This window comes from Trachypithecus francoisi, unplaced genomic scaffold (genome assembly GCF_009764315.1).
Source record: "Trachypithecus francoisi isolate TF-2019V2 unplaced genomic scaffold, Tfra_2.0 Lachesis_group3, whole genome shotgun sequence".
Lineage (NCBI taxonomy): Eukaryota > Metazoa > Chordata > Mammalia > Primates > Cercopithecidae > Trachypithecus > Trachypithecus francoisi.
Genome location: NW_022681468.1, coordinates 112,473,379 through 112,495,410, shown reverse-complemented (window position 1 = coordinate 112,495,410; position 22,032 = coordinate 112,473,379). Strand labels below are relative to the sequence as shown.

At 39.9% G+C, this 22,032-nt stretch overlaps 1 protein-coding gene across 8 annotated transcripts in view; it reads right to left on the bottom strand.

Moving 5' to 3' along the window:
• Positions 1-22,032, bottom strand: part of SCAPER (S-phase cyclin A associated protein in the ER) — a 589,310-nt gene that overhangs the window by 76,848 nt on the left and 490,430 nt on the right. For all 8 annotated transcript variants that reach the window (XM_033189309.1, XM_033189313.1, XM_033189315.1 and 5 more), the window contains exon 26: positions 9,015-9,247. In XM_033189309.1, the coding sequence (XP_033045200.1) occupies positions 9,015-9,247 (233 nt within the window). The remainder of the gene's footprint in view (positions 1-9,014; positions 9,248-22,032) is intronic.

Sequence of the window (22,032 nt, the reverse complement as noted above, 5' to 3'; positions counted from 1 at the left end):
AAAGAAAATCTAAGCAGACCAAGAATGAGGGAGGAAATGAAATCAGTCATAAAAAAATCATCCATCAAAGAAAAGCCCAGGGCTGGGCGTAGTGGCTTACACCTGTAATCACAGCACTTTGGGAGGCTGAGGCCGGCGGATCAACTGAGGATGGGAGTTCGCGACCAGCCTGACCAACATGGAGAAACCCCATTTCTACTAAAAATACAAAATCAGCCAGGCCTGGTGGTGCATGCCTGTAATCTCAGCTACTTGGGAGGCTGAGGCAGGAGAATTGCTTGAACCCAGGAGGTGGAGGTTGCGGTGAGCTGAGATCATGCCATTGCACTCCAGCCTGGGCAATAAGAATGAAACTCTGTATCAAAAGCAAACAAACCAACCAACCAACCAGGCTCTTGAAGTTTTCACTGCTGAATTCTGCCAAATATTTAGAGAACTAATACTAATTATCGGCCAGGTGCGGTGGCTCATGCTTGTAATCCCAGAACTTTGGCAGGCTGAGGCAGGTGGATCACCTGAAGTCAGGAGTTCGAGACCAGACTGACCAACATGGAGAAAACCCATCTCTATTAAAAATACAAAATTAGCCTGGTGTGGTGGTGCATGCCTGTAGTCCCAGCTACTCAAGAGGCTGAGGCAGGAGAATCACTTGAACCTGGGAGGTGGAGGTTGTGGTGAGCCGAGATTGCGCCATTGCACTCCAGCCTGGGCAACAAGAGCAAAACTCTGTCTCAAAAAAAAAAAAAAAAAAAAAAAAAAAAAAAAAAAAAGAGAACTAATATGAATTCTCAAACTAAACCTCTCAAAATTAAAGAGGAAAGAACTTATTGTATGAGGCCAGCATTTCTCTGATTTCAAAACCAGAGAAACATGTAACAAAAGAAAATTACAAGCCAATATACTTGATGAACACAGATGCAAAAATTCTCAACAAGATACTAACAAACTAACTTCAATAGCACATTAAAAAGATCATTCACTGTGATTAGTGGGACTCATCCCAGGGATGCAAGGATGGCTTAACATATGGAAATCAATAAATATGACACACCACATTAACAGAAAGAAAGACAAAAACCCTATGATCATTTCAAGAGACACAGGAAAACAATATGACAAAACTCAACATTCCTTCATTGAAAAAACTCTCAACAAATTCAGTATACAAGGAACATACCTCAACACAACATAAGTCACTTAAGACAAACCCATAGCTAATGTCATAAGACAGTACTGGAAGTCCTCGCAAGAACAGTTAGTCAAGAGAAAGAAATAAAAGGCATCCAAATGGGAAAGAAGTCAATATGTCCCTGTTCACACATGTTTTTTCCAGAGATGGTGTCTATGTTGCCTAGGCTGATCTCAAACTCCTGGGCTCAAGATCCTCTTGCCTTAGTCTCCTGAGCTCCTGAGTAGCTGGGACTACAGATGCATACCACTATGCCTGGCACATGATCTTACATACAGAAAATCCTAAATACTCCACCAAAAAACTCTTTGAATAAATGAATTCAGCAAATTAGCAGGATACAAAAATCAACATACAAAAATCAGTGGTATTTCCATACATTAATAGTGAATGACCTGAAAAAGAATCAAGAGAGCAATTCCATTCACAATAGTAATAATAAAAATAAGATACCTAGGAACAAACTTAACAAGATAAAAGATCTCTACATTGTAAACTATGAAAAGAATTTTTTTTTTTATAAAAAGAAATAGAGGACACCAATAAATGGAAAAATAATCCTGTGTTCATGGATTAGAATAATTAATACTGTTAAAATGGCCATATTACCCAAAGCAATCTACAGATTTAATGCAATCTCTACTGGTACCAATGACATTCTTCACAGAAACAAAAACAATCCTAAAATTCATAGGGAACCAAAACAAAACAGAGCCTGAATAGCCAAAGCAATCCTTAGCAAAAAGAACAAAGCTGGAGGCTTCATATTAATTGACTTCAAAATTTACTACAAAACTATGTTTCCAAAACACCATGGTACTTGCATAAAAACAGATACATAGACCAGTGGAACAAAATAAAGAGTACAGAAATAAATGCATGCACTGACAACCAACTTATTTTTGGTAAAGCTGCCAAGAACATGCAATGGGGAAATGACAGTCTCTTCAATAAATTGTGCAGGAATAATTGGGTATCTACATGCGGAAGAATGAGACTAGAACCCTACTTCTCACCAATACAAAAACCAACTCAAAATAACTTAAAAATGTCAATGTAAAACCTGAAACTATGAATGTACTAGAAGAAAACACAGAGGAAATGTTTCACAAGATTGAGTCAGGCAAGGATTTTAAAAACAAGATCTCAAAACCACAATTAACATACCAAAAATAGACAAAGGGGATTATATCAAACTAAAAAGATTTTACACAGCAAAGTTAACTAACAGAGTGAAGAGACAACCTGCAGAATGGGAGAAAATATCTGCAAACTATACATCTGATAATGGGTTAATATCTAGAATATATGCAAAACTTAAATAACTCAACAGTAAAAAACTAAACAACCCAATTCAAAAATGGACAAAAGATCTTAATAGACTTTTCTCAGAAGACATACAAATGGCCAACAGGTATATGAAAAAATGCTCAACATCACTAATCATCAAGGAAATGCAAATTAGAACCACAATGAGATACCAGTCCACTCCAGTTAGAATAGTTATTATCAAAAAGACAAAATAAGATGCTGGGTACAGTCACACATCCTTGTAATCCTAGCACTTTGGGAGGCTGAGGTGGGAGGACTGCTTGAGCCCAGGAATTCACAACCAGCCTGGACAACATAGTGAGACTTGTCTCTATAAAAAAAATTAAAAAATTAGTTGGTGGATCACCTGAGGTCAGGAGTTTGAGAGCAGCCTGGCCAACATGGTGAAATCCCGTTTGTACTAAAAATACAAAAATTAGCCAGGCATGGTACCAAGCACCTGTAAGCCCAGCTATTTGGGAGCCTGAGGCAGGGGAATCACTTGAACCTGGGTGCAGAGGTTGCAGTGAGCCGAGATTGCACCACTGCACTCCAGCCTGGGTAACATGAGCAAAACTCCATCTCAAAAAAAAAAAAAAAAAAAAAAAAAAAAATTAGCTGGGTGTGGTTGTTTGCACCTGTAGTCCCATCTACTTGAGAGACTGATTTGGGAGGATTACTTGACCCTGGGGGGTTGAGCTGCAGTGAGCCATAATTGTGCCACTGCACTCCAGCCTGGGCAACAGTGTCTCAAAAAATAAAACAAAACAAAAAAGACAAAACAAACATTGGTGAGGATGTAGAGAAAAGGAAACACTTAAACACTGTTGGTGGGATTGTAAACTAGTATAGCCATCATATAAAAAGTCTGGAAATAGAATTGCTGTATGATCCAGCAATACCACTGTTGGCTATAAATCCAAAGAAATGAAATCAGCATGTCAAAGAGGTATCTACACTCCCATGTTTATTGTAGCACTATTCATAATAGTCAAGATACAGAGTCGACCTAAGTGTTCTTCAGTGGATTAAAGGATAAAGTGTGGTATACATACATAATGGAATACTATTTAGCCATAAAAAAGAATGCAATCTTTCTTTTTTACAACATGGATGGACCTGGAGGTTTTTATGTTAAGTGAAATAAGCCAGGCACAAAAGGACAAATATTGCACGATCTCACTCAAGTGTGTAATCTAAAAAGAGAAGTTCAGGTTGGTATCACAGAAGCAAAGAGTACACCAGTGGTTACCAGAGGCTGAAGAGGGGGTGGGGGAAGAAGGGAGGAGGAAGAGAGGTTGGTCAATGGGTACAAGGCTACAATTAGATAGGAGGAATAAATTTTGGTGTTCTATTGCATAGTAGAATGACTATGGTTAACAGTAAAGTGTTATATATTACAAAATCCCTAGAAGAAAGGCCTCTGAACGTTCTTACCACAAACAAATGACAAATGTATGAGGTTATGAACACAATAGATATCCTGATTAGATCATTATATAATATATACATATAAAAACATCAAAATGTACTCAGTAAGTTTGTACAGTTACTGATATGGTCTGGCAGTGTCCCTACCCAAATCTCATCTTGAATTCCCACGTATTGTGGGAAGGACCTGGTGGGAGCACTTGAATCATGGGGACAGGTCTTTCCCGTGCTGTTCTCAGGATAGTGAATAAGTCTCATGACATCTGATGGTTTTTTATAAAATGAGTTCACTTGCACAAACTCTCTTTGCCTGCCACCATCCACGTAAGTTGTGACTTGCTCCTCCTTGCCTTCCACCATGATTGTGAGGCCTCCCCAGCCATGTGGAAATGTAAATCCGTTAAACCTCTTTTTCTTTCCAGTCTTGGTTATGTCTTTATCAGCAGGGTAAAAACGGACTAATACAGTAAATTGGTACCAGTAGAGTGAGGCTCTGCTAAAAAGATACCTGAAAATGTTGGAAGTGACTTTGGAAATGGGTAACAGGCAGAGGTTGGAACAGTCTGGAGGGCTCAGAAGAAGACAGGAAAATGTGGGAAAGTTTGGAACTTAAGAGACTTGTTGAATGACTTTGACCAAAAATGCTGATAATGATAAGGACAATGAAATCCAGGCTGAGCTGGTCTCAGATGGCAATGAGGAAACTGTTGGGAACTGGAGCAAAGGTGACTCTTGCAAAGAGATTGGTGGCATTTTCCCCCCACCTTAGAGATTTGTGGAACTTTGAACTTGAGGGAGATGATTTAGGGTATCTGGCAGAAGAAATTTCTAAGCAGCAAAGCATTCAAGAGGTGACTTGGGTGCTGTTAAAAGCATTCAATTTTAAAAGGGAAACAGAGCATAAAAGTTTGGAAAATTTGCAGCCTGACTATGCGATAGAAAAGAAAATCCCATTTTCTGAGGAGATAGTCAAGTCAACTGCAGAAATTTGCATAAGTAACAAGGAACTGAATGTTAATCCCCAAGACAATGGGGAAAATGTCTCCAGTGCATGTCAGAGGTCTTCACGGCAGCCCTTCCCATCACAGGCCTGGAGGCCTAGGAGGAAAATATGGTTTAGTGGGGCAGGCCCAGGACCCCCCTGCTCTGTGCAGCCTAGGGACTTGGTACCCTGACTTCCACCCACTCTGGACATGGCTAAAGGGGCCAAGATACAGCTTGGGCTGTTGCTTCAGAGGGTGGAAGCCCCAAGCCTTGGCAGCTTCCATGTGGTGTTGAGCCTGCAGGTGCACCGACGCCAAGAATTGAAGTTTGGGAACCTCTGCCTAGATTTCACAGGATGTATGGAAATGCCTGGGTGCCCAGTTTGCGGCAGGGGAGGGGCCATCATGGAGAACCTCTACTAGCACAGTGTGGAAGGGAAATGTGGGGTCAGAGCCCCCACACAGAGTCCCTACTGTGGCACCACATAGTGAAGCTGTAAGAAAAGGGCCACCATCCTCCAGACCCCAGAATGGTAGATCCACTGACAGCTTGCACCACGTACCTGGAAAAACTGCAGACACTCAATGCCAGCCTATGAAAGCAGTCAAGAGAGGGGCTATACCCTGCAAAGCCACACAGGCAGAGCCGCCCAACATGATGGGAACTCACCTCTTACAACAGCGTGACCTGGATGTGAGACATGGAGTCAAAAGAGATCATTTTGAAGCTTTAAGATCTGATGGCCCTGTTAGATTTTGGACTTGCATGGGGCCTGTAGCCCCTTTGTTTTGGCCAATTTCCCCTATTTGGAATGGGTATATTTGCCCAATGCCTGTACTCCAATTGTATCTAAGAAGTAACTAACTTGCTATGGATTTTACAGGCTCATAGGCAGAAGGAACTTGCCTTGTCTCAGATGAGACGTTGTACTATGGACTTCGGAGTTAATGCTGAAATGAGTTAAGACATTGGGGGACTGTTGGGAAGGCATGATTGGTTTTGAAATGTGAGGATATGAGATTTGGGAGGGGCTGGGGTGGAATGATATGGTTTGGCTGCATCCTCACCCAAACCTCATCTTGAATTCCCATGAGCTTTGGGAGGGACCCGGTGGGAGGTAACTGAATTGTGGGGGCAGGTCTTTCCCATGCTGTTCTCGTGATAGTGAATGAGTCTCAAAAGATCTGATGGTTTTACAAAGAGGAGTTCCTCTGCACAAGCTCTCTCTTTGCCTGCCACCATCCATGTAAGACATGACTTACTCCTCCTTGTGTTCTGCCATGATTGTGAGGCCTCCCCAGCCATGTGGAACCCTCTTTTCTTCTCAGTCTTGGGTATGTCTTTAACGGTAGTGTAAAAACGGACTAATACAGTTACAATGTGCCAATTAAAAAAATAAATTAAAAATGAAAGAAATTCAGATATTTAATAGTAAAATAAAATTAGTTGGATATGCTGTAAAAATCTTTTTAAATTTTTGACACAGCCTTCTACAGTGTCTGGCACAAAATTAGTATGGGTGACCATACTTTGAATTGAAAAATATTTCCAAGAATGGCTTAGATGCAGAAACTTGACTGAAAAAAATAAAATAATAAGAATAAATACTGTAATGATCTCATGTCTCTTAGATTTCTTCCTACCTCTTCTATGCCAGATAAGGGGAAGGAAGGGATAGATGTCAGAATCTGCTCCTGCTGTACTTCAGGGATACAGCCAGAGAACAGCTCCAACGACTGTACTGGAGCCCTTTCTACTCAACTTCACAACTGACAAAAATGTCCAGATTGTAACAGGGAGTGGAGTGAGACTTCTTGTCAGTTCATATCTGGGAAGGTGAGAAGGCAAATATGAAAATGATTAACAAAAAAAAATTGCTTTGTTTGCTACACTAGGCAGATGTGAAATATGGTTTGCGGTTTTACACACAGTCTTCACCAAGCCAACTAACAATGCATTATCTGTAAGAAAACAATATTCAACAACAGTGGTTCAAATCAGAGAAAGACTGGCATGGTATTTTTTGAAGCAGTATGGTTGTCAATCATCCTTTTTAAGTCACATGAGTTATTTGGTTTGGCAGATTATCATTGCTCCTTCCTAAAGGAGGAAGGTATTAGGGGAAAAATACCTCCTAAAGGAAGGTATAAAAAGAAGGATTTGGTATTTATAATAATATATGTGAAAAAGTATGTACTTCCCCCTGGAAAGTCCACTAGAATTGTAATGAAGCATTTGAATGGGTCTTCTGCTTCATCACAGCTGAGGCATGTGGCTAAGTTGTCTGGATGACAAGAATGTAGGGTTGCTGCATCACAGGGTAGCCCAAGGGAGAATGCAGGGACAGAATGACATTCGTCAGCAGAGAGGGCAAAGCTCTACAATGGGATCAAGCAACTGAGAGAGAAAGGCCAGGGAGGCTAAAAGTCAAGTGCTGTAAGATAAATGGTTGCGGCCCAAAGGGCCTGGTGCTCTCCAGCAATAAATATACTTGAGGAAAGAGGACAGGCAGATAGAAGGGGTAAGTGAACAAAGTAATCAAGGGTAAGGAAGCTACTGAATGAAACAACTGTTCCCAAGAAAGCACTACAAGAAAGCAGAAGAAATTTATGAACTGTGAAAGAAGCCAATACAGAGGAGTGCATTCTTGTTTTTCTGTTAAGCAACCATAAGCTTCAGAGAGCAACAAATTGCATGAATTTGGGGAGCCAGAGATCAGTGCAGAACACAGAAGAGGTGCTGATAGGCGGAACAGGTAATTGATTAACACCAGATGAAACTCTGTTGGGAAATAAAAAATTAACGAGGGTAAATGAGTTCAGATGCCAAAGCAGGAGTAAATTTCCCTGGAGAGAAGGTGACCTTAGAAGGAAACAGGGCTGACCTTGAACAGGTGTCACAAATTGCCACATCTGTGTAGTGGAAAGCATACAGGTGTTGGGAGTCCAGCTAGACATGAGTTCAAGTCTCAGTTCTCCTACCTACTTTTAATCTTATTTATTACATAACCTTGGGCTAAACACTGAACATCTCTGAGCAATTTCATCACCTACAAAGTTTGGGTTAGAAATCCTACATTTACGGGGCTGCAAAGCCTCTACTATAATTACCTTACACTTACAGGAACCTTCTAGGGTTACTACACTATACTGTAGGTATAACCCTATAAGGTTAACCCTACTAGGTATAAGGTATTGTACTATAATGGGTACTCTGTACATGGTAGCTATTATTGCTGTTTTAAGTCTGAATCGAATCAGAGATGAACTGAGACAGGGGAGTTCTCAGAAATTCCTTCAGTTGGAGAGAGCTGACATCAAGAAAGTTGTAAAAGCTCTAATGGAACACATTCTAACATCACATATCTAAATATCAAGAAAAGCCAGGTGTGGTGACTCACACCTGTAATCCCAGCACTTTGGGAGACTGAGGCAGGTGGGTCATTTGCGGTCAGGAGTTTGAGACCAGCCTGGCAAACATGGTGAAACCTTATCCCTACTAAGAATACAAAAATTAGCCAGGCATGGTGGCAGGTGCCTGTAATCCCAGCTACTCAGGAGGCTGAGGCAGGAGAATTGCTTGAACCCAGGAGGCGGAAGTTGCCGTGAGCCGAGGTTGCGCCACTGCACTCCAGACTGGGTGATAGAAAACAAAAACAAAAACAAAAAAACAACCAAGAATGATACCTGAGCTCTACTTATACTGCTTTTCATTAAAAGAATTTTCTTTCTCTCTACAAAACTGCTTTAAAAAATCCATTGTGCTCTTCTGTGTTTTCCAAATTGTGTTTATCATTGAGCATGGATTCCTTTTATAATTAGGAAAAAGAACTTATTTTTAAAAGGTGGGGGTGAGACAGACAGACATGCTGTCTGCTGCTGCAAAAGAGCCTGAATATCTGAAGTAAAGTATTAATAGCAGCAATGGAGTGAAAGTGATATATCTGAGAAATGTTTACAAGGTATTTTTGGTATTCTCTACCAGGAATGTATGAATGACATTGTGAGAACCACTGCCATAACATGGGCCTTGAGATTTAAATTATTTTAATATAGTTTTTTAACAAAGAGCAAAGTTTTAAGAACTCTAGCAATTTTACCTGATAAGGTCCTGAACTCGATTGTTAAAAGCATCACCTTGTGAGGGTTTGTTTTTCATTTCCTGTGTTGGTATTTTGGGGGTAGCTGGCTGGCAGTTTCCATCTGGTCGACTGGCAATCAGGCAGCCCAAAACCACAGCACTGACTTTGAGAAGTCCCGTTGTCAAGCCCTCAAAAACTTGTTTATTTGTATTTCTTCCCAAAATAGTATTATTTTCATCTGGAACATAAACCTAGATGAAAAAAAGTACAGTAAATATGTTTCAATAAAACCACCAAAAATGGGCAGAGATAGTTTAGAACATTTCTGGAATCATAAGTAATTTTGACAATCTAAAATGTTGAAGAGTGTTGGCTCTGAAATCAGACTGCAAATTCAAATCTGAGCTTTACCCTCAGTACCTGATGTCCCTGGATAAGGTTACTATTTCAAAATTCCAATTTCTCATCTATAAAACAAGGATAACAAGAGTACCTGTATCATATAATTTTTGTGATTATTAAAAGAGCTAATACATATAAAATGCTTAGAACATGCACAGGCACACAGTGAGTATTCAATACTTACTTAATAAATTATATTAAAAATTTAAATGAACTCAGAAAACAAACTGATAAAATGACAGCACTGTTTCTTATCACAGTGTATTAAAAAATATCTAACCTGAATTCCTCTATCAGGATGAAATTTGCATTTCCTACTACAAAATGGCAAAACAGTTCTTTCTCTATACATAATGTCACACTCAGCTCTCTTTGTGTATAGTTTACAAGTAACGTGGTTGTTAAACGTTGGAGCTTGGACCATGGCTCTGCAGTATATGATCTGAGACAAGTTCCTTGCTTTCTGTATCTCCCTAGCTCCCAGGACAACTCTGAAGTTCAACTAAGAAGACAAATGGGAAAATATTTGGTAAAATATTAAATTCCACAAGTGTACCTACTTGGTGACAACTGGTCTTTGCCTCATTTTCACTATTTATCTGTATCAGTTCTACCAAAGATAGAGGAATAAATGATCACTTGGATCCAAAAGGGGATCCTTAGAAAAAACAAGCAACTTATTGGCCAGAACTAGTCACACAAGTCCACCCAACCACAAAGGGAGCCAGGAACTGTCATCCTATCATGTACTTGGAAAGAGAGAAAGAATCAGAACATCTGGTAAATAGCACTATCGACTGCATAGTAATAGTTATTGTTTTTTCTATTATGACTATGCAAACATTCACAGCTAATCTACTTAATATTTACCCATTTGTCCAAAATTTTTAGTTTTACTGAGATAATCATTTTTCCCTATATGTTGAATTTCCTATTTGTGTGTCATCAATTAATTGTCTATCTTTCTGGTCAAAATGAAATTTCCTCTCAAGTTCATCTACATCAGGGATTGCTGATTCTTTTTCCTTCTCCAAAGGAGACATTCTTCCTGAAATCTGCCACCCTCCTTCTCTAACCTAGACTGGTAGCTCTCTAGGCCTACTACACAGCTCTAGGTTAGATGCCCTTATTTCTTGGATCACATTGTCTTCCTTTTCTTTACATACAATTCTCTCATTTTGGTGTAGGGTCTATTCCATCATCTTCCTAAGAAAGAGTGCACAGGAAGAAACATTTTGAGATTCTGCACGTTTAAAAATATCTTTTATTATCCTTACATTTTATCTATAGTTTGGCTGGATATAGGATTCTTGGTTGGAACCCATATCCTTTAAGTTCTGAAGGATTGCTCCATTGTTTTCCACTTCAAGCATGGCTGTTTAGAAGTCTCTAATTCCTAATACTTCAGTGCACATCCTGTAGAACTTTGAAACTCCAGAAACAGAATCTTCTTATGGCTATTTCCTGTGTCTTGGTATAGATTTTATTTCTTGTGTGAAAACTCAGTGGTCTTTTCAACTTGAAAGTTTTATGTTTCATTTCTGGGAAAATTTCTTGCATTATTTCTTTGCTAATTTTCTCCCATTTTCTCTATTGGATTTTTTGTTTTGTTTTTTTGGAGACACAGTCTTACTCTGTCATCCAGAAAGGAGTGCGATGACACGATCTCACCTCTCTGCAACCTCTGCCTCCTGGGTTCAAGCGATTCTTGCTGCCTCAGCCTCCCAAGTAGCTGGGATTACAGGTGTGCGCCACTACACCTGACTAATTTTTGTTTTTTTAGTAGAGACGGGGTTTCACCATGTTGACCAGGCTAGTCTGGAACTCCCGACTTCAGGTGATTCGCCCACCTTGGCCTCCCCAAATGCTGAGATTGCAGGCATGAGCCACTGCCCTTGGCCTTCTGATGGATTTTGAACCTAGACTGAGCTTCTAATTTGGAAAATATTTTTTCTCTTGCTTTTCATCTTTTTATGTTTTTTCCTACTTCTGTGGAGATTTCCTTAACTTATTTTCCGGTTCTACTAATATTTTGTTTCATCAATTATATTTTAAAATTTCAAGAGTTCTTTTTGGCTTTCTATATGTTTTGGTAATGTCTTGTTTTATTTCATGGATGCAATATCTTCTCATTGATTTGTTTTTCTAAGACCACCAGAGTGAGCACAAAAGAACCAGCGAGTAGGCGAGGGTAGAAGCAAAACTGCAAATTTATTTTTGGTCACCTAGCTTCAGGGAAGAAGGTGGGTAGGGAGAGGTCTGTCGGCCTCCGGCAAAGGAGGCCAAGAGAGTCGCCCGGTGAGCTCTCGGGCGGAGTTCCTGCAGTCCCGACAAGAGTAGGGGGCTGGGAAGTCCACGCAGGGCGTCTGCCAGGAGCGGCTCTTCTAGGAGTGGGAGGGCAATAGGCGGGGCATGGGCGTGTCGGGGGGCGTTCTGCAGGTGCGACCAGGTAAATCTTGGTCTCTTCGGATTGACGTCACCTGGCGCATGCCCGGTTGGTCTGCACCTTCCAGGGCGCCGGCTGCATTTTCGCGGGCGCGGGAAAAGTTGGTGATGAAGAACCTGGAAGTGCGCCATCCTGCCTCCGTTCGACCAAACACTCATCTTTGTGAAATTAGACTTTTAAAAAGATTTTCTTTTGTTTCTTCCATGGTCTCTGTTTCGTTTGAGGTTTTCCTGTATTTCAGGTTGGAGGCTTTCCTCAAATATGTATTAATCTTGGGCTTTTTGTTCATATTTAAGATTGATGAATGAATATATCAGTGTATCACAATCTGGATCTAATCAATCAGAAGCTGAATACAAACTTCTGCATGAGGGGTTTCAATTTGGATTAGGTTGAGACCACACTTTTTTCTGCTGGGGGATCCCAGCTTTTAATATTTATAAGTCTATTCTCCCGGGACAGTTAATTTCATGATATAGAATGAAATCTTATATCCTCCACAAACCTGGAGTGTATAACATGGTGCCCATTTTCAGAGGTTCACTGGAGAAGGGGGCTTAGTGTCTTACTATTCTGAGAATGGGTTTTCTCACTTTGTTTTTGTATGGCTGTGCCTGGTGTCCCCATGTTCTATGTAACTTTGATTGAAACTGGTGTCTTTTTTGAGGGTTGGGCAATGACAGTCACTTGGCTATACACACAGTAGGTAGGTTCTAAGGCATCCAGGGCACCTAAACTGCCTTTTATTTAGACTTTCAACCAATTACCCTCTTTGCAGCCCCACTTGTGCCCTCATTTTCTGAGAGAGCCAGTAACTCTAATTCTTGAGCCCTGCTGGGATTCTGTGGCACAAATTTTCTTCTGGCGTTCTGCTAATTTAGGTAACTGTCTTTCAATCATGTGCTTTCCAGATTGGAGGAAAAAAAAAAAAAAAAAAAACTTGCTTTCCTTTCCTTCCCGTGCTCTTTCTTTGAGGGTTTATGACTTTCATCTATTTACTAGAATATTAGTAAGGCCTCTCGACAGAGAGAATGTAATTTATATGTTCAACTGGCCACATTCTAAAATTAACTCAATAAATCCTCTAAAATACAACTTTCTTTTTCTTTTAAACACTACAGAAAGAATATGAGTAATACATTTCTAGGTAATGTCAGGGTTCTTCATTCATCACAAATTTTCATATTCCTTTTTCTCCAACAACCTTGTACTGTTTTTCATCATGAAGTATTTCAAATAAAACACTATGTATGCATATTGTACTTAGCAACCTTTCATTTATCTAGAAGTTTTTTAATCCAGTAACTGGGACTTTTAAAAATACAGTTGAGAGTCAACAGGAAATAAAAAAGACTTCTGAGATAATAAAATTGATGTCATTGCTCATCTAATATTTGAGTACCTAACACATACATAACCAAGGGAGCAGACTGATGCTTTGCGCTTATCCTCAGGCTTTTGTCCAGACCCTAAAGACTCTAATTTCTGTAACAAGATGTGGTTTCTTGGTTTATAGAAACAGAAGGAATAATATAAAAGAGAAAAATGGGCAGGGCACAGTGGCTCACGCCTGTAATCCCAGCATTGTGGGAGTCCAAGGTGGGCGGATCACGAGGTCAGGAGATGGAGAGCATCCTGGCCAACATGGTGAAACCCTGTCTCTACTAAAAATACAAAAATTAGCTGGGCTTGGTGGTGTGTGCCTGTAATCCCAGCTACTTGGGAGGCTGAGACAAGAGAATCACTTGAACCTGGGAGTCGGTGGTTACACTGAGCTGACATCATGCCACTGGACTCCAGCCTGGTGACAGAGAAAGACCCTGTCTCACAGAAAAAAAAAAAAAAAAATAGAGAAAAATGGTGACCATTTTATAGGTAGCAAAATGTGATACTAGTTCTGGAAGAACAAGAAAAGACAGATATGAGAATGCAAAAGGCATTGCGATCTGGGGACAGACTGAATCATCTTTATTTCCTATGAAATTAGGATTTACTACAAATCAGTGTCAACTGCTAATTCTCAAAATGACACCCTTAAGAGGTCAAGAAAAGGTTAAAATATGAGCCACACTTATGAGGGTAGTGGGGGAAGAATGAAAACTAACGTTTACTAAGTTTTCTACCAGGCCAGGTTCTTAATCATTTTCCTTATATTGTCTCATTTAATTTTTACAGACTAGAAATCAAAGTTCAGAGACATCAAGCAACGTGTCCAAGTCGTACAACTACTGAATGGAAGAGCTGGGAGTTGAACCCAATCTGCTAAGACTCTAAAGTCCATGTGGTTTCCCTTACCCCACAGTGACTCCCTCCCATTGGGCATCTCTTTTACTGAGAGTTGTGTAGAAACTGTGTCTGGGGGAGGATGTGAAAATGGGTCATGGGCTAAAACACTTCCTTACTGATGTCTCTTCCATTAAAAAACTAGGGGTTTCACATGAGCTTTACTCTTGGCCAAAAGATTAAGAATATAGGCTAGGCGTGGTGGCTCACACCTGTAATCCCAGCACTTTGAGAGGCCAAGGCAGCAGATCACGAGGTCAGGAGTTCAAGACCACCCTAGCCAACATTGTGAAACCCTGTACCTACTAAAAATACAAAAAATTAGCCAGGCATGGTGGTGGGTGCCTGTAATTCCAGCTACTCGGGAGGCTGAGGCAGGAGAACTGCTTGAATCTGAGAGGCGGAGGTTGCAGTGAGCCAAGATTGTGCCATTGCACTCCAGCCCGGGTGACCACGAGAGACTGTCTCAAAAAAAAAAAAAAAAAAAATTAAGAATGTATTTATGGGCTGTTGGGATAGTTCTGGGTGAAACATACTAATCTCATTATTTAGAAACTGTAAATGGGATTTGGGGACCAAATGTTATCTCCTCATCTGCCCCAAGAAAATAAGCTCAATGTAAAGCAAATCAGATATATAGTTTTACACTATTCTTATATTCTCTGCCTATAGCTGACTGGCAACTTTGGATTTTCTGTCTCACTGGGGGCTTTGTGCTTAATTTTACAAACACCATTTTGTCAGCTGCTCATAAAGTAAACATAAATGGAAAAACTTCTATAACAATCTAGCAGTTACACAAAGAATCCTTGTGGCCCCGCAGAAGGCAAATCTCCCTTGTCAGGCTTGTGGGGCCAAATCCTAGGATCTCAGGCCCAGGTCTAAAGGCCTTTACTCTACTGAACAGTCCTACTTGCTCACCATGATCTCCTATTTTCCAACAGTCTCACTGAGTTTCACATCCAGTTCAAGCACAGAAACAAATTTTTTCGTAGAAAATTTCATATTTTTCATGTAGATTGGCCCTTTCATTGTTAAAAATAGTGTTCTCTTGCTTGCAACCTTTGGTAAAATATTTTTTGGTTTGTCTCAGAGGACATTTTATTCAAATGGTCCCAGAAATTCTCCTTGTCCCTTTGTATAGATTTTTCTTTTGCTGGGTTTAAGTTATTTTACAGGAATGTTGTAATAGAAAACCAATGCTTCATCTAGAAAAGAATTTCAAAACTGCCAGAATTAAGGTAAGGAGGGGCTCATCTTCAGTGAGACAAAATGATTTTTTTTTTTTTTAAGATAGAGTCTTGCTCTGTCACCCAGGCTAGAATGAAGTGGTACAATCTCTGCTCACTGTATTCTCCACCTCCCTAGTTCAAGCAATTCTCGTGCTTCAACCTCCCAAGAAGCTGGCATTACAGGTGTGTGCCATCAGGCCAAGCTATAGAGATGGGGTTTCGTCATGTTTGTCTCAAGCTCCTGGCCTCAAGCAATCCGCCCACCTCAGCCTCCCAAAGACCTTCTAGTCTTAAAAATGAGATTTGACGAGAAGAAACTTTAAGAAGGTATCTATACTGTAAATGACATTTTATTCAAAGCAGTATACTGCCCTGCTGTCTTTCATGTAGTTGGGTATCATTGTTACTTGCCAGAGGTAAAATAGCTCACTTGTGAGCAGCCTGCTCTTTTGGGACACCTTTAATACATGAAATACACACTTACGTGAGTGAGTTCTGATATCTGCTTATAGAGCAACACTTGAGTTTGAACTTACCTTCAGCATAGCTGCTGGGCCAAGGGCATGTCCTTTGGGCAAGGTGTGCAAGCAGCCTCCTCCCTTCCCCCACTCTGCTCTATTACACACCTGACATTCCATTCTGGGGTGGGTGGTCTGTGGAGGAGCAGGGGAAGGTTACCTTCCCAGCATGCATCAGTGTTTGTAACTACCACCTGCTGGTATGTACCAAGCCTGGCCTGGGAAAGAGAGCTATGTAGCTTCTGGTCCTTCTGAATCTCTCACTCCTCAGGCAGAAATCTAAAACCATGCTTTCTTTTCAAATGGATGAAAGGTATTTCCTTTAGAATATTTCTTTTTTTTTTTTTTGAGACGGAGTCTCGCTCTGTCGCCCAGGCTGGAGTACAGTGGCCGGATCTCAGCTCACTGCAAGCTCCGCCTCCCGGGTTTATGCCATTCTCCTGCCTCAGCCTCCCGAGTGGCTGGGACTACAGGCGCCCGCCACCTCGCCCGGCTAGTTTTTTTGTATTTTTTAGTAGAGACGGGGTTTCACCGTGTTAGCCAGGATGGTCTCGATCTCCTGATCTCGTGATCCGCCCGTCTCGGCCTCCCAAAGTGCTGGGATTACAGGCTTGAGCCACCGCGCCCAGCCAGAATATTTCTTTAGAATATCCTAGAGTGGTCATTATCCAACTCTTATAATAACAGCTTATTACACAGTGATTTCATGTACATAATCTTATTGCAAAATTTCCCATTCCCCTCAAAAGATATTTGACCTTTTAAAAATTTGTAGATATTTCATACAGTTTTAGATATAGAAAAAATCTTAGAATCAAATCTCTTCATTTTATCTTTGGGGAAACCAAGGTCCAGAGGAGAAAAAGACTTCCTTGAGGATACAGAAATCATCCTTCCTTGAGGAACAGATACTGGTGCCGATTCTCTAAACTTATTCCAAAATGAAACCCAATGTTTATAGGACCAAGCCCTGAATCAAAATGTTTTCAGCAAAGTTAAATTAAAAGTCGTAACTTTTAAAAGTCAAGCATGTATTCTTTTTTCCCATTGCCAAAGTGGTTTCAAATACTTTCAACATTCTTGTTTGCAATACAGAAAGATGCTTTTTATTAGTAATATAAATCTATTGTTCTGTAATGTGATTCCATGAGAGAAAATTAAATTAGTAATTACTGGTCATTCTGTACAACTACTTTTTTGTATTCTGAAGATAGGTTTACATATTTTCAAGCTGTACAGTGTATACAGAATGGTCAGAATATGAATTAGGTTCACTGAGAACCAATAAGAGATTGTTTAGAAAACTGTCAAGACAGTGTCAGAGTATAGAAAAAAAAGGCAAAAAATGTGGAAAGGGCTCCAGCAGCAGACACAAGTTCTTACATTGTTGGCCTCATTTCCTATACCAAATGGTCATTAAACATGAAACAGTCTTTTTGCCACGGATATTTATTAAATGTGTATGCCCATGTTACATTATGCATAAAAATAGAACTGATGCTTGAAAATATAAAAGGAAATCACACAGAAGTGGCTAGTAGTTTTCCACGATTATCTTTTAAAATTATTCCCCTTCTTTTTTTTTTTTTTCAGACGGAGTCTCGCTCTGTCGTCCAGGCGGGAGTGCAGTGGCACGATCTTGGCTCACTGCAAGCTCCGCCTCCCAGGTTCATGCCATTCTCCTGCCTCAGCCTCCCGAGTAGCTCGGACTATAGGTGCCTGCCACTATGCCCAGCTAATTTTTTGTATTTTTAGTAGAGATGGGGTTTCCCTGTGTTAGCCAGGATGGTCTCGATCTCCTAACCTCGTAATCTGTCCACCTCGGACTCCCAAAGTGTTGGGATTACATGCGCAAGCCACCGCGCCCAGCCTATTCCCCTTCCTTTTATGCCCCAAATAATGTTATGACAATATTAAAGACACTGCAATTAATCCTAAATATCATTACCTGTTCTAATGTATTTATGCCTTTGAGTCTATTTTTATGCAGCCAAAATCCTAACAAGATAAAATGTCAGCAAACTTTATAGTGTATGCCTTAGTGGTCACGATGCTTGCAAAACTCTTTGTTATACATGTTGAATCATATACTTCCTCTGCTCAACACATTCCCTGGTATCTCATTTCCTGCAAACGAAAAGCTCCAAATCTTATGATGCCCAAGGAAGTCCTTCTGATCTATCTTATACCTCCATTACTCTCCAAATTATTATACTAAGTCAGTCTGTCTCTTGCTCGCATTCTGATATTTCCTCTGTCTGGAATGCCCTTCCCCCAGGTAACCTCATGACTAATTTCTCCGCTTCTTCTAGGTCTCTATTCAAATGTCATCTTATCCATAAGTTGTGCCAAGTATCCTATTTAAAGTAACATTTCTCTCCCCAAACCTATCTTCCCTTTCTTGCTTACTCAACTTTTTCTTCCAGTGCAATAGCTACCTCCTGACATACTGTACATTATTTCCTCTCTCTCAATCAGAATATAAGCTCTATAAGGGCAAGACTTTGTCTTGATCACTGCTACAATCCCAGTGCCTAGAACACTAGAACAACATCAGACATGTAGTAGATGTTCAATAAATATTTTTTAAATGCATGTAGACACTGATTTTCACTAAAAAATTCACCAAACCAGTAAGTGTGACATTTAGGAGGTCCAAGGTAAAGAGAAAACCAGCATTCAATATATATATATTTATACACACACACACACACACACACCACACACACACACACACACATATATATAGTATTTAGTCATCCTGGGCAAAGCTGTAAAGTGAATTAAAGGAAGAAAGGAATTTTGAACGCAAAACCCTTCTCTATGCAATATCCTATGTGTTCACCTCTTACCCCTGTTTCAGTTATTGTAGTCTATGAGAGGTATCTTTTCTTTTCTCCACCCCCTAAAATAAGTTATGTGCCTCACTGTAATTCCCAAACACCTTGTACATGCTGTGCTTTACTGCAGCACTCATTTACACTACATTTTAAATGTCTCTTACTGGTTTCTCCTACTAAACTGTGAGCTACAATTTGTCTCTGTAGTTCCAGTGCCTAAATATTTGTCCAATGAAAGAATGAGTAGGTTTTAGAGGCATTTACAAAGCAGCTTTGGTGTGTTGGGAGCACTTTCCTGGGAGGCCTGAGTCTCTCTCATTCTATCTCAGCCGCTGCTACTAGCATGACTTGTGTGTATCCAGTTCCTTATGTATAAAATGAGCACATTCAGCCTTAAGCAGTATTTACTGAGAGTCCACTGTAAGATGGCAAGCTAGGTCCCTTTATCTCATTAAATGTTTATAGCTACCCTATAGTATATCTATTATTATGCCTACTATGCAAATGAGAAAACAGAGGCTCACAAAGGTTAAGCAACTTACACAAGATCTTGAAGTCAGCAAATAATAGAGCAGCTTCTCAAATTCAAAACATCTGACTCAATGTTAGGTGATATACCCTAACACCATTGTATCTTTCCTGGTATAAGGATGGACTTGTTAATCTCTGAGACTTCTTTTAAGTCGCAGATTCTATGATTCTGTAGGTCTTTATTTATGATCATTAAGTTATTCAAGTAATCTATCTGGAATACAGGCAAAACCCAGGAAATAATTTAAAAAACCAATGAAAAAGGTGGTGGGGGCATGCGTATTGATGCAAATGACAGGACAGATAAACAGCGAAAGTTGGGGTAAAAAAATAACACCACCACCGAGGGAATCACCATCTAATAATAATGCTAGATGGTGGACCTTGAAGAATGGAGAAAATCAGACTCCCAGAGTTGGAAAGCCCCAAGGTGATTATCTAGTTCATCCTCCCAAACAGTGCAGGGGTTCCTTAATACAAGAGGTCTTCAAAACATTTGTGGAAAATGTGTATTTTGGAAAAACTATGCATGGATTTCAATTACTTTTGTACCAAAATAAACTTATACTAACTTGTTATAACATGTCTGAAGAGGCTGTAGTTGGAGGCACAAAGAAAGATAAGACATCAATTTGAAAAGATCTCCTGTAAGAGCAAGATGAATTCTGCTAACATTGAAGCAAGAACAAACATCAAATTCATGGCGAAGCTTGGGTGGAAGAACTGTGAAATCACTGGTATTTAACAAAAAGTTTATGGGGACAATGGCCCAAGGAAATCAGCAGTTTACAAATGGATAACTTGTTTAGGAACATGATGTTGAAGATGAAGCCTGCACCAGCAGACCATCCACATCAATTTACAAGGAAAGAATTCATTTTGTGCTCTAATTGAAGGTGACTGATGATTAACAGCAGAAACAACAGCTAAAGGAGGAACTACGTAACCAGAGCAAAGAAACTAAAAACCTTGAAAAAAAGATGAATGGATAACTAGAATAATCAATGCAGAGAAGACCTTAAAAGAACTAATAGAGATGAAAACCATAACACGAGAACTACGTGACAAATGCAAAAGCTTCAGTAACCGACTCGATCAACTGGAAGAAAGAGTATCAGCGATTGAAGATCAAATGAATGAAATGAAGCAAGAAGAGAAGTGTAGAGAAAAAAGAGTAAAAAGAAATGAAAAAAGCCTCCAAGAAATATGGGATTATGTGAAAAGACCAAATCTACGTCTGATTGGTGTGCCTGAAAGTGACAGGGAAAATGGAACCAAGCTGGAAAACACTCTTCAGGATATCATCCAGGAGAACTTCCCCAACCTAGTAAGGCAGGCCAACATTCAAATTCAGGAAATACAGAAAACACCACAAAGATACTCCTTGAGAAGAGCAACTCCAAGAAACATAATTGTCAGATTCACCAAAGTTGAAATGAAGGAAAAAATGTTAAGGGCAGCCAGAGAGAAAGGTCGGGTTACCCACAAAGGAAAGCCCATCAGACTAACAGCAGATCTCTCGGCAGAAACTCTCCAAGCCAGAAGAGTGGGGGCCAATATTCAACATTCTTAAAGAAAAGAATTTTAAACCCAGAATTTCATATCCAGCCAAACTAAGTTTCATAACTGAAGGAGAAATAAAATCCTTTACAGACAAGCAAATGCTTAGAGATTTTGTCACCACCAGGCCTGCCCTACAAGAGATCCTGAAGGAAGCACTAAACATGGAAAGGAACAACCAGTACCAGCCATTGCAAAAACATGTCAAAATGTAAAGTGTATCGATCCTAGGAAGAAACTGCATCAACTAGCGAGCAAAATAACCAGCTAATATCATAATGACAGGATCAAGTTCACACATAACAATATTAACCTTAAATGTAAATGCACTAAATGGTCCAATTAAAAGACACAGACTGGTAAATTGGATAAAGAGTCAAGACCCATCAGTCTGCTGTATTCAGGAGACCCATCTCACATGCAGAGACATACATAGGCTCAAAATAAAGGGATGGAGGAAGATCTACCAAGCAAATGGAAAAGAAACAAACAACAAAAAAAGCAGGGGTTGCAATCCTAGTCTCTGATAAAACAGACTTTAAACCATCAAAGATCAAAAGAGACAAAGAAGGCCATTACATAATGGTAAAGGGATCAATTCAACAGGAAGAGCTAACTATCCTAAATATATATGCACCCAATACAGGAGCACCCAGATTCATAAAGCAAGTCCTTAGAGACTTACAAAAAGACTTAGACTCCCATACAATAATAATGGGAGACTTTAACACCCCACTGTCAACATTAGACAGATCAATGAGACAGAAAGTTAAAAAGGATATCCAGGAATTGAACTCAACTCTGCACCAAGCGGACCTAATAGACATCTACAAAACTCTCCACCCCAAATCAACAGAATATACATTCTTCTCAGCACCACATCGCACTTACTCCAAAATTGACCACATAGTTGGAAGTAAAGCACTCCTCAGCAAATGTAAAAGAACAGAAATTATAACAAATTGTCTCTCAGACCACAGTGCAATCAAACTAGAACTCAGGACTAAGAAACTCACTCAAAACCACTCAACTACATGGAAACTGAACAACCTGCTCCTGAATGACTACTGGGTACATAATGAAATGAAGGCAGAAATCAAGATGTTCTTTGAAACCAATGAGAACAAAGATACAACATACCAGAATCTCTGGGACACATTTAAAGCAGTGTGTAGAGGGAAATTTATACCACTAAATTGCCCACAAGAGAAAGGAGGAAAGATC